Source organism: Marmota marmota, unplaced genomic scaffold (assembly GCF_001458135.2).
Source record: "Marmota marmota marmota unplaced genomic scaffold, marMar, whole genome shotgun sequence".
Taxonomy (NCBI): Eukaryota; Metazoa; Chordata; class Mammalia; order Rodentia; family Sciuridae; genus Marmota; species Marmota marmota.
Window position 1 is genome coordinate 27,203,732 of NW_026000142.1, and position 13,822 is coordinate 27,217,553.

At 37.1% G+C, this 13,822-nt stretch overlaps 2 protein-coding genes across 6 annotated transcripts in view; one reads left to right on the top strand and one right to left on the bottom strand.

Moving 5' to 3' along the window:
- Positions 1–13,822, top strand: part of Ccdc146 (coiled-coil domain containing 146) — a 142,114-nt gene that overhangs the window by 46,380 nt on the left and 81,912 nt on the right. The gene's annotated exons all lie outside the window — the stretch shown is intronic.
- Fgl2 (fibrinogen like 2) lies at positions 5,725–11,190 on the bottom strand. The gene is made up of 2 exons (XM_015488391.2): positions 10,500–11,190; positions 5,725–8,381 (listed from the first exon to the last, which is right to left on the bottom strand). The coding sequence occupies exons 1-2, from the start codon at positions 11,110–11,112 to the stop codon at positions 7,675–7,677; spliced, it is 1,320 nt and encodes a 439-aa protein (XP_015343877.1). The 5' UTR covers positions 11,113–11,190; the 3' UTR covers positions 5,725–7,674.

Genomic DNA, 13,822 nt, shown 5'->3' on the forward strand with positions numbered 1-13,822 from the left:
GGATCGAACCCGGGCCGCACGCATGCCAGGCGAGCGCGCTACCGCTTGAGCCACATCCCCAGACCTCCTCCGCCGCTTTCTGATGACATCAGATCTCTGCCATGTTGGTATCCTATGCGAATGGCAGCATTTCGTTTCCCTTGCCGGGCAACCAAAGCAACGGGTGAGTCCTGACCGGCCCTCAGCAGGACCCGGACCGAGAAGCAGTTTCCGCGGGCTCCTAGCCCTGGGCCAGGGCAGTTCCGGGAGCCGGAACTCGGCCGCTTAGTGCTTGGTGTATGCTCTGATAGGAGCAGGGTCAAAGAAGCAGCCTCTGCAGGCTCCCCAGCCCTGGGCCAGGGCGGTTCAGGGAGCCGGAACTCGGCCGCCCCGCGCTCGGTGTTCGCTCCGATAAGAGCAAGTTCTAAGAAGCACCCAGGCACTGAAACCTAGCAATCTGTCTGCAAGCCGCAGGCGAATGGCAGCCTGAAATTACCTGTTCTATGGCTGAATGAGCTGTGGTCATTCGAAAACAGGGATGGTGACATCAGCTTTCACAAGTCGAAAACAGGGATGGTGACGTCAGCTTTCCAACATGGTGGCCGCTGGCCTCCTCTGTGGTCTGACCGGTGTGGAGAACCGAGATGGACCGCTTCCTTCCCCCGTCTCGAACCCAGAATTCAGCCCTGAGTATGGTGCTTGCACGGCTGGCAGAAACTGCAGCGCTGTATTCCTGCATCGCTATCTCCTCGTTTCCCAGCGCGCGCTGCAGACTCTAGCCGCTGGGCGATTTGCTGAATAAGCAGTGTTACCCTCCGTGCGACAAACCTCTCGCGTTTGAGTCCCCGTAGCCGATCCTCGTGCGATGGAAATCCTTCCTCCAGGTTCCGGAGCACCCCACTATTGCTGGAAATTCCTAACAAGATAGCCTTTAGCCGTCCTGACTTGTCATACTCCCACACAGTGAAGCAGCACACGGGGGCAATGCACTCCCCTCGCCGCCATCTTCCTCTCTCTCTTTTTTAAATTTTAAATTTTTATTTATTTATTTGTTCTAATTAGTTACACATGATAGCAGAATGTACTTTGAGTCCTAGTGCACAAATGGAGCACAATTTTTCACTTCTCTGGTTTTACACGAAGTAGAGTCACACCATTCATGCGGTCCTACATGTACCTAGGGTAATGATGTTCGTCTCATTCCACCATGTTTCCTACCCCCATATCCCCTTTCCTCCCTTCCCTCCTCTTTGATTATTTCTTCTCTAAACGGGAATATCTTAGAGTGTGGCGTAGTTTTTCTCTTGAAATGCCTAATACTATGTATCTTTTTGAGAGACTGTGCTATGTCTAAAAGATACTGACCACAGTTAGCTAGATCATGAGATTTTAGGTGTGGTGATTTTTCTTGTATTAATTTTTTTTACTATGCATAATAGTTGCATATCTATTTTATTTTTATGGGCAGGTTTCCTTGTAATTATAGTATATGTGTTATAAGTAATAAGCATAAGTATATTTGCAACATATATATATATATGTAATCACATACTTGTAGGTATATACGAATACATATATAAATTTATCTCAATCCATCTATATGGAAAACCTACCCATATGCAAAGAGTGACATTAATTTTCACCTGAACCTGGAACTTTTAGTAAAAATTGTGAGTGAGATTCATTTATGGTCATTCACACTTTGAAAGCTAATTTGGATAACTTTTAGAAAACATTTGTGAAAGAAAGTTGAATATTATCAATATCTCAAAAATAGACAAGGGGAGTAAATAATTTCATCCTAACTAAAGATTTATAATCATAACAAACTAGTACCCTAATGATTTTAAATGATCATAAATCATCCTTAAACTTGGACAGATATTGTTAACAAATGAGAAAAGCTTTTGTCTTGCTCTGTGGCTCCATTCATGTTTCTTTTGCTGTATGTACATGTGCACACATGTGTGTACACATGGTATACTGCATGATAACACCCCAGCCTCACAAGGTGGTATTTGAGGCTTCAATATGTCATTGCTGCCTCCTTTCGCTGTGATATGACCTCCTAAGTCAAGATCAGTATTTTGTAGACTACTATTGTAGAGTACCATTATGGGTTTAAAAGGTATTCCAATAACTAAACATAAGTGTTTCTGGCAGAAGGAAGGAAAAGCAAATCCAAGTGTAAAATAACCTAGAATAAATTTCTGTTACAGTGAGAATACACCTCTGCCCCTTCCACAAAGAAGCATCCCTAGGACCTCTCAAATTACACAGTTACAGGGTAGGTAGGGTGCTAGTTCCTCCTCATCTCCAACCTCTGCAAGGCCAGCTTCTCCCAGGGCTTCTTTGAAAAAATCTTTGTTCCATGTACACGTATTTACTAGGTTATTTCCTCTAGGCTCATATTTTCCTTATCTGCAATCTAGCAATTGTCAAATGTATTCCTGAACCCTAGTTGTCCTCCTTGGACTTTAGACTAATATACAAATAACTCTGTCCACTTGGATGTCTTAGAAGTATTTAAATTTAATAATGCTCAAAACTTCAGGTTCCAGTCCTCATCTACCCCACTCCTTACACACTTTCTGCATAGGGTCTCCCTGCAGACTTCCTCATTTCCTCAAAGTTGTGGTTTTCTGTAACACCTTTATGTTTTTCTTTTACTATCTACCACCAACCTTTGATCAGCTAAGGTTGTCCACTGTGCCTTCAAAATAGATGCAGTTCACTGCAACCACCATAGTGCTGTGTTCATATCACACCAAGATTATTGCAAACACTTTATTGTGAAGTGGGGTCCTTGCTCCAGACTTGGCTTCTATTCTCAGCATGAGTGATCTTTGAAACCTGGATGAGATCGTGTCCTTCCTCTACTCAAAACCCTCATGACTCTTATCTACTTGGAGTAAAAGGCAAAATTCTCACCATAGTTCATAAAACCTAGATGATCTAGTACACCACCCTCATCCACAACCCTACAAAGCTGTCTAATCTTATATCTCACATCTCCATCACCCTAAACTCTGCTTTTACACACAGACCTCTTTGCTGACAGTGACCCTCAAACATGCCAATCACTCTCCAGACTCTTGACTTTGGCACTTCCTGCTCCTGTGGCTTGGAACACTCTTCTAGATATCTGCCTACCTTGCTCTCTCGTTTCTTTAGTTCTCTGTTCAAATGCCACCTCCATAGAGAGGTGTCCCTGGATCACTCTATATTAAATAGCATCCCTCTTATATACTCTTGTCCTATTCATTTTTCATGGTACATGTCATTTATTTATTTGTCTTTAACAACAATGACTGTAGGATTTTTGTCTATTGGTCATTGATATCTCTAGTATCATAATAAAATTTATGTATGAATAAAATTTATTTCAGAATTACAAAACTTTGGTACTTGGTGTTAACAAATGAGAAAAGTTTTTGTCTTGCTCTTTGGCATTTCTTGAATGAATTAAGGATAACTCCATCCCAGATTTCCTATCTTCTTAAGTCTTTGAGTTTTAAGACTTTTCTCACTTCTCAACAAGAGCTACTGTCAAATCTAGGTTTTGTGTTAACTAAGAAAGCACATTATAAGAACAAAATATATCTTCTCAATCTCACCCTCCCTGTTGAATCCATAATTTCTGGTAAAAATATCTATATCAATAAATTCAGTGACATCTAAAATTTGGTTTCTTCTTCCTTAGTCAAGCATCTTCAAAGTCTATTGTCACACATCCTCCCTAACCTTTGCTGATATAAATTAGCAAGATTGTGAAAGTTTTTCCTTCTGATTTGACTATACTTGATATCAGGGCATGTCTTGATTACAGATCTGCAGGCTCTGATGAGTAGGATAAAGGAACCAAAAAGAGGATTAAGATCATTCCCTCAGTCAAGAAAGCAACAGTGTCTCCCAGTAAAACAAAAAGAGCATCATCATACGTTGGCAGTAGGACCACTTCAAGTAATAAGGAAGGTTCAGTCACATTGGGGAATGGGGGATTTTGTGGTACTTTGGGTTCTCCAATTGCACTCATTTTCCCTCATTTCTAGTTCTTTCCAATTAGTGAAAAAAAAAAAAAAAAGACCTGATGAGGCTATGAGTCAATAGATGTTGCAACTTGGCAATGCACAAATGAAATTGAAATTGGATTCAGCCACCTCAGCTTGTTACCTCTGGGGAGAGGGAGGAGGTTGGAGTTTAAGGTGGTTTGCAAAGGGTTCTTCAGGCTAATCTGTAATTTTTAATTTGTATGAATAAAATTGATTTCAGACTTACAATATAGTATCAGTAGTATGAAAAATATTGTTTTTCCTTAGGAACTCAGAAAGTGGAACACTGTTCAGCTTGGTATAGCCAAACACCTCTAAGTGGCATGTATCCCAGAAGCATATTACCTGGGTTCCTTCTAACACGCGATTATGTATCCAATCCTGTAGAATATATAATATTGCCTTGTCATATGCCCTCCGATATCATCACCTGTATTCAATTTCTCAAATCCTCTGATTTGGTGATGTCCACTCCTTTCCCAGTTGCCACTCTGGTTGCTTTAAACTACAGCACTTCTTCAATGGTAGCTTATTATTAGTCACTGAATAACACCACCCCTGTCTCAAGTATCCCTTTACACCTATTTGCCCACACTGTAGAACTCAATTATTCAATAATAAGGAAAAATTGTATTTCTGAATAATCCCCCTGGCAGTGATAAGGGAGACAAGTGAGCACAGATTGAAATTGGAGGTACCAGCTGCTATTAGGAAGAGTCTGCAGTATCCTGAGGAGATAATGGGATCAGCAGCATTGACAAAGGAAAAAGAGATGGAGTTGAATGACACAAAAGGAAACTGAAGATTGTGCCTTGTAAACATGCCAAGACTATTCTAGAGGGAAATAAGATAATGGTGTTCCTCTATTTGCCCCATCTTCCTGTTAATTAAATTGTATTTAATTTATTTAATAAATCATGCTAATGCTCATAAATGAGGACTATTTATAAATAAATTAAACAAATAAATTAATTAAATAAAAGTATTTTGTCCATCTACAACTAAAAAAGTTTTTTTTTTTTAAAAAAAAAAAAGAATATTATCTAGATTCGGTAATCATTATACAACTTTTCAGACAAAAGCAAATTTATATTTTACAAACAATAATTGTTTCCACATTGAAGAATAAACACATGATTTATGAGGCTTTAAAAAGATAGGAATCATAACCCTGATTACACATAAAAGAATTTTAAACAAGATTATTGTAGTGACATTACCTATCCCTTTTACTTTTAAAACCTTCTCTTGGGTAGTTCTTAAAAAATAAGGATATGTAAATGCTGTTATTCAGATACATCTAATGCTTTGTATATTTGAACTCATTATTTATTGGATGCGTGTGCCATTAATCCATTTGGCGTATTACTGCTTATCAGAAAAATTTGAAATTTTTTTCCTCCTCAGTGATAGGTGAATCTACTTCTAAGGACCCAGTTTCAGCCAACATTTTCAAAGAATGATAATATTTAGAAATAAGACCTTATCTTAATTAAGAAATATTAGCCACCAAAATGATACCAAGACTCTAAAAATATTTATAAATTGTCCTCATTTATGAACATTAGCATATAGTAGTGAATAGTTAAAGCAAAGGACTAGCTCAGATATAATCTATTTCCATCAACATACTGAAAAGTATCAAAGTCTAGAATATATTTTATAATGATTGAGATGCAATGATTCCAAAAAATTTTGTGTTAAGGAATTTATTAGGAAAGTGTTTTAAAAGTATAACAGAAAATTTTTGATCCTTTGAAATAATTTGCAAAAATAAACTATTTACATGGATTAATAATTATTCACCAAATTCTCTTGAAAACATCCCAAGTTCTCATTGAAATCAGTGGACACTCTCTATGAAAGTATACAATTTTCTTTGGAACTGTATTTTGTGATGAGTCCATTTTATCACAGAAATTACTTATACATATATTAATAGTTACATGTAGCAAATGAAAATGCCCTTATCCAAAACAAATACATAATATCGAAATCTTCTTAAAAAAGAAAACCAGAGATAGAAATAAAATATTATATCATTTACATTTAGTATCCCACTGAATAGATACACATTTTGTATTTGATTGATACTATGTTTTTCATTTTGGCCATCATTTGATTATACCTTTGTTTACCTTGCTCTTGTGGTATAAAAGTATTCATAATAACTTAATTTTCATCATATTTATTTGAAAACATCTTTTATCTTGCTCTTGTGGTATAAAAGTACTCATAATAACTTAATTTTCATCATATTTATTTGAAAACATTGTTTAACATCTGCTATCTTTTAAAAAGAATTGTTATCCTAAAATAATTGACCTCATCAATCATTTCAAAGAATGGGTAAAGATACATTTGTGTGAATGTGAATATATTTTGAAAACTTTGTTAGTGTATGCCAAACAAACAGAAATTAAAGGTCAGTTTCTTGCTATGAGGCTCACATACAGTATAGCAAATAACTTCAAATTTTAGTCAAGAGCATTTTTTAAACGTACAGCAAAATACTGCTGTTCTCTCTGAAATTATTTTCTTGACAATGAAATTAAACATATGATACTTAGCATTCAGAATGGATGAATTATAAAAGTTCTAGGTACTTTTGTTTAGTTGGAAAAAAACACATTATCTTTGAATTTCTGATAGTAAATAAACAACCTACCAGTTGTTTAGTCAAACTACATTTCAAAATTCATGCTTTAATAAATAAATTTATTCATTCTAGAAAACTTAGCCTCCTATAATGTATATCATCCAATGATATTGCTTTGGATGTGAAATTGGCTTCGAAGTATATGTAAACACTTCTTTTCCCACACACTATTATCTCCAAAAGGAGAGCTTCCCAGTAGTCTAGCACACTAGTGAGCAATCTTAAATTAAAAATGATTGTGCAGATATAGCAGAGGAAGATAACTTATACTAAAGCAGTTTTTACCATCAAACATCTAACAAGTTATAAACCATGAATGAATTTTCTTAAACCAAGGTTTTCATAGTTTCATTATTTTCTGACTGTTTGGGGAGCTAACATCATGCTACCCATTTTACAATATTCTAATGCCAAAATTTGCATTTTGTGACTACTGCATTAACAGTTTTAATTACATATATTATTTCTCTTTGGGAACTAAAATGCTGTAAATTCTTTCTGACTCAAAAGTGCATAAAGTGAATAAGTATATCTCAGAATGAAGATTACAGTATTTAGAGACAAATATACAAATAACTTCTCGTAGCCTGAAAAAAGTGACATATTTTCAAATGTGCACATTAAGTCATAGCCACAATAGAGATTGCTTGTGTAGAATCTAGCTTGCTGAATAAACAATTGTTTAATTGTAGAAACTAATATGAATATTGAGAACTTTTCAATTAAAGAAATTAAAATAATTATAAAATGTATCATTCTCAATATTCCCAATTACTTGCAAGCATTAGTTGGATAATAGCAACAAATGAGTATTTTAAAATGTATATTTTCCAGTTTTATTTCAAATGCTATGTTGGGTAAGAACCTACTCAGAAATTATTTTTAGCCATAGAAAAGGAATGTGAAATAAAGCATGTTCCACAGGACTGAATGAATTAATTGCTCTGTTAGATAATGAATGTTTAGAGAAATAAGCATTAGTGATTATGGCTTAAAGTGCTTGGGTCTAATCATCATTTTGGCTTCTTTAAAAGAGGACTTGTAGCCACTAGGCTGGGCCTCACTTATACCTGGCCAGGTACCCCAGAAAATTCCATTACGGACACCTCTGTATTTTTGGTGATAATATTTACCATTTAAGTTTGCAGAAAGACATGCATCAAACCACCACCCTGAACTGTAGTACAGCCCACAGTTCCCAGAGGGATATCGATCATTGTCTCTATCTGGGGTGGTGAAAAACTTTAGATCGTGGTTATAATGTTTACTGAAACGTAAGGCATCTCCAGCTGTTCCATTATAGTTACCAATGTGTAAACGGTATTTGAGAAATTCATTAGCCACGTAAAACTGATCATACAAGGCATATAGTTTGACACCATTAAAGTCTTCAAGATCTATTCTCAGAATCATTTCCTTACTCTTGGTCAGAAGATGGATCTTATCATTTCCCAGCCAAAATTCTCGCCTGAGATTTCCAAAGCCTGTTTTGTAGTCTTGCCAAGTTTTGGTGAAGTTGGTGCTTCCATCGAGACGAGCTTGTAGCACTGTCCAGCCTCCCCCCATGGTCTCCATGTCACAATACACCTCAAAGCTGCTATTTTTGGGATCAGGTGTAACTCTGTAGGTCTCACTGCTTCTTTTGCCTATTATGTAGTAGTCTGAACAATCTTTATGTATTAGATGTTGAACTGGAGGAGGGAAAAAAGAAAGGCATTGGATTTTATTAAAAAACTACACATCTGAGAAATTCTTTAAATTATGAAACTGCTTTTGTGTATATAATTGCAATAATAAAACCTTGCTCTGCTAAACTTACCTGAACCTGATTATTAAATGTTTGTTAAGGCCTCAGAACAAGAACATGGTTCTATGAAGTAGACAAGACTCTCTAACATACTCTTGTTTGCTAATAATGGTTATAACATCAACAAACAACAATAAGAAAAGAATAAGTAAAGGTAATATTTAATGAGGACTACCTCTAGCATGTTCTAGGCATGCTACCAAAGACTGGATAACATTTTCACATTTAATCAGCATATCAACCTTATAATGTAGTTTTTAATTGCCACTTATGCTTTTTTTTTTGATGATGATGAGGCTTTTTAGGCCCAAAGAGAATCAAAGCCTTGCTCAAGTTCATACAAGCATTTGGCAGAGCCAGGACACAAACTCAGATCTGGCTGTGACAGCAAAGCTTATTCTCATAAACATTGCATTCCTTTAGCCTAAAATTCAGATGATTCCAATTGTTCTAGAACTGCATTCCAGGCATATAGGCTTCTTGTCCCTTTAACCTAAAGGGGCTGATCATTCCTACTATTGGGAAATTTTATTGGACATGTTTCACTTAATGCATTAAGGTTCTAATGTACAGCATTGATCATAAATTCATATTTATTTTACATAACTATATAAAAAATCTTGTGAGAATGTATTTTTTCAATAATATGCCAATACTATTCTGAATTTATTATATAGGAAAGTACATTTAGCCAGTGTTCCATGTGTTTATTTCTAGAAATAAACAACAGGTGATCATGTTCAGGATAAGTGTAATCAGTTAATAGGGTTTTATAGAAATCAAAAGAGAGTTTTGTGACATAAGTTTAATATAAGATATCCAGTGCACAAAAATCTAATCATGTATATTTAGAACTCAGAATATTCAGTTAGTTTCATAAAACTTTTAGGAGAAAAGTGAATAATACCATTTTTCATATCATTACAAGTTACCATATAGCACCATATTTAATATCTACCCAGTGATGTCACCTAAGACATGATGTGCAATGTTCAGAACACATTCAGATATAGGCTGCCAGAAGTATTAACAGTAGTGGTCCTGGAAACCGAGCTACCTTCAGGGGCAGATTCCCTGGGGATGGAGCATGTCTGGTGTACTTGTTCCAAAATAATGTGATAGCTACCATGTTCCCTCAACCTCAGATTTATGGTAAGCAGAAGTCCTAATGCAGATATGGCTTTGCAAAGTATAATAAGACCAATAAGACCAGTAGCAATGGTCTCTGGAGTCTAGGTGGAAAGCCAGAGTTTGGCAGGGAACCAATGCTACTATAAGTTCATTGATAGAATAGGCAAGGCTGTTGTCTTTAACATGTTTATTAAAGTTCAAGTAAAGTGGATGGTGAGGATGGGTTCTATTAAATGCTTGAATGGTGGCAAAAGGTTAAAAAATATTAATAAGGAAACTTCCCTTAGTGGCCTGCCAAAATTCTCCCCTAAAACACAGGTCTAAAGAAAAACATTTTGCACACACATGAAACTGCTTTTATTCCGTCTGTAAAATCTCCCATTTTCACTAGCTATTTGAAGTTAAGAACTTCAGATCATTTCTAAATCTTCTATGGATCACTTGTTGCTACATGAGAAGTGGCAGTCAGCCAACCACAAGAAAAATGAATTTTTAATGAACAAAGCACAATCACAGCACTGCCTTATCTCTTGTTTTCAAACACTTGAGTAAAGAGATAGACTGCACTAAAACATTAAAAAACTCTGTGCTTCTGTTTGTGTGTAGGTCTGGCATTTTTCAATTTCAAGTAACACCTTGAAATTGAAAGTGCTTCCTAATGGATATAGAGCTAACGACTTTTGTAATCAGATTATATATCATTTCTGTGGTACATTAGAGAAAACATTTTTTCCCCTCTGGATTACTTTAACGAATAGAATAGATGTTTGTTTAATCCAACTATTTAACTTATTCACGTTGGTTAATGTTTATAGATACTGACTTACTACCTCACATTCATGAACAAATGATAAGAAAACAGCATACATACTTAGCGGTGACTGGATTTGTTCTTGGCTGGGACACTTCGATGAACATTTGCCATCCAAACTATTGACAACAGATGTTAGATTTGCCACCTTGCTGTCAACATAATTTTCTACGTTGTTCATATTTACAAGATTCAGCTTCTCCAGGCGGCCGTGAAGCACATCGATCTGGTCTTTTGCACTCTTTAACTCAGAGGACAGCTTGTTCACCTCTCTCTCAAGTTCTTGAACTCGATTGTCACTAGCCTCTCCCGGGGCTCCTGTGCTGGGGAACAGTAGTCCATTTCTGCCCGGTTCTCGGTCGTCGTCAGCCTGCAGCTTGCAGTCTTGGCAAGTTTTCTTCAAGCTGTTTACAATTTCCTTGAGGTTCTGGACCTCTTTGAACACCTCCTGGATCCTTCCGAACTGCTCCGGGAGCTGGATAGCCAGCGGCGGCAGGCTCACCTGGAAGGGGCACTCGCCTGCCTCGCATTTCCCTCTGCTTTCTAATCTCACCGGGCAGGCGTCCTTTGCTCTTTCATCTTTAATTTCCTCTGTTTCATTGTTTGCAACGACCAAGAAACCATAAGCAGCGAGGACAGCTGAGCTCAGCCAGTACCAGTCAGGAAGCTTCATCTCTGCGCTGCGCTGCGCTCACCCCAGCAAGGAAGCAGCGCGCCCCGGCCCCAGTGCTTTAACAGGGACAGCCGCCTGAGTCAGGCTTTCTGCATTTCCAGAAAAGGGCGGGAGCTTTTGCATCACTAGTTTCGGAACCGCACAGGAAGAGAAGATGGTCCTCACCAAATGCCGTTTATCCAGCACTAATTTATTCTCAGCCAAAATAATATACATCAGAATTAACAAAATATATACATTAATCTGTGGGATGTGCATATTTGCCAAGATATACTTTAATGACTTATTTTATAAAGCACAAGCTTATTTTACTAAGCCTTTAATTTCAAAATAATTTGTTATGCGTGAAATAGACCACTTAATTATACCCAACTCCATTGGAAACAAATAGTGTTAAAAGATAAGTATTTATGTGTTAGTTACTAAACTGTCCGAAGAAGAAATACATTACTAAAGTGGAAGCTGTCCTTTTTTAAAAATTAGATTGGGGCACTGAAGACCTCTAATTTTCTCCATGTTGGGCTTTCAGGTGAAATCTTAAACACTTTGAAATGTTTCTTAAAAAAAAAAAAAAAAAGAACAAAGCACAGCTTTCTGGCTCTTTGCAAGAAGACTTTGTTTCATCCATTTGTAAAAGGGAAGAAATTGATGGGGGCGTGGGGGGTGGGATGCTGCCTTCTCCTTTTTTTCAACCATAGAATAGTGTATGCAATTGTATAACTGGCTAAAACACATTCAAAATCGAACATTGTATTTTATCAAAATGAGTAGCTGCTTCTTTTGCCAGTTTTGTAATTGCACTGTCACCTTTCACAGTGGCTTAAATGTGAATCACCCTCCCATTCCTGTCTCTCTTTACATGTGTCTTCTAACTTCTTTTCCACAGGGAGCCCTGGCTGATAGGCCTCTATTGTCTGCCTCTATGGTGGGTTCCACCTGCTTTCTAGGCCATATAACATGTCACCTTGTCCACAACATGTCAGCACTCACAGCAGTAGTTTTCAAACTCTTCTGTTCAGAGGCTGAGGGGCAAGAAGGGGAACTGGCTTCAATTACAGAAACCACCTCCTTTTAAATAATTATACCCAAATAGTTTTGCACATTGGTGTCTCATAAGATTTCCTCCTCTTCTCCCCAACCCCAAACTCCTCCTTGTTCTTCTTCTTTTTAGTTGTAGATTAGATGAAAACAATACCTTTATTTTATTTGTTTTTATGTGGGGCTGAGGATCAAACCCAGTGCCTCACATGTGCTAGGCAAGTGCTCTACCACTGAGCCACAACCCCAGCCCAGATTTCTTATTTTTCAAAAAAGTATTTTATGGCTTTTAAAATGATTTCAACACTACCTGTATAGAAAAATTCCAAATTCTTTTGTATCAGTTAAGGCACACTGTAAATCTATCTCATATGTTTCTTTAACCTGACTTCTTATGACTCTTCTATACACTCCCTTCATCTGTTCATGTTCTAGAAATCTGCCAGACTCCTTTTCTGCTTTCACGATATACTTACTCCTGGATATACAGGAGACTGGGTATTTAAACCCTGAATTACTTCTTCTGGATACACAGATAGTTAACTTTACTTCGCATCTGTTCCAGTATGGTAAAGGAGGAATTTATATATGCTTTGCTCATACAAGAATGAGACATACACAAACTTTGAGTGCTTAAGGAAAAAAGACAATGTATAAATGTAACATTCTTTCCAAACATTTGTCAAGCATGTTCTACACACCTTATGTCTCATTTTACCATCTAAAAAGTCTGGGTATCCTTTGGGAACTGGCTCTTGTCCCTTTAGGATCATCAGAAAATTCCCCAAATGAAAGTAGAAAACTGCTATATTTATTTCACTGACACTGATACATGATCCTCAGGATTCTCAATTTTAAGTGTTTTGCTTTCAATAGGTTGAATTTTAAGTATTGACAAACTACCAACTAGAAATATCTAGTAAACAAATGTTGAGATATGAAAATCAGCACAGCATAGCTGGGGATGTCAATTTGAAACTACAGGTGCAAAAGGATTATTGAAGAAATAAGGCACAAACCAGGAGAATGCAGTGTCGGAAAGATAGGAGAGAGAGTTTCATGGAGGAGGCCATCAGAAAATCGAAAACTAAAACGTTCACATCCTTGTCCTCAACTCCTATGGAATTCTCTGCCCTCTGTCATTGACTTTCTGCCTGCTCCCTCTTGCTAGAAAGCTTTCTGGATTCTCTCACTCAGTCCGCCCTGATTCCTGGTGTTGACTACTGATTGCTCATGGCAGTATCAGAATCTTCCCTTCTACCCCAAATCTGCCCCAACCCAGCATTGACACATTTTGCTCACTTACAGAAGTGTTTTTCCTTCTAAACAAATTATTTAACTGTATTACATGGTGAACTTTTTTTTTTGTACCAGGGATTGAACCCAGGGGTGCTTAACCACTGAGTCACATCCCCAGCCCTTTTTATTTTTTATTTTGAGAAAAGGGCTCACTAAGTTGCTTAGGATCTCACTAAGTTGCTGAGGCTGGCTTTGATCCTCCTGTCTCAGCCTCCCAGAATGCTGAGATTACAGGAGTGCACAACCATTCTCTGGCCATGATGAACTTTCAAAGTAGTAAGATTTGCTTTTATAAAAACAAATATGAAAATTACCTTCATCAGTCTATATTCATAATATATTCAGGGTTATTTTTCTATACAAGATACATTTG

Coding starts and splice junctions, on each gene's coding strand:
- Fgl2 (XM_015488391.2), bottom strand. CDS start 11,112: ATGAAGCTTCCTGACTGGTACTGGCTGAGCTCAGCTGTCCTCGCTGCT. Junction 8,382..10,499: donor ACAAATCCAGTCACCGCTAA/GTATGTATGCTG, acceptor TCCCTCCTCCAG/TTCAACATCTAATACATAAA.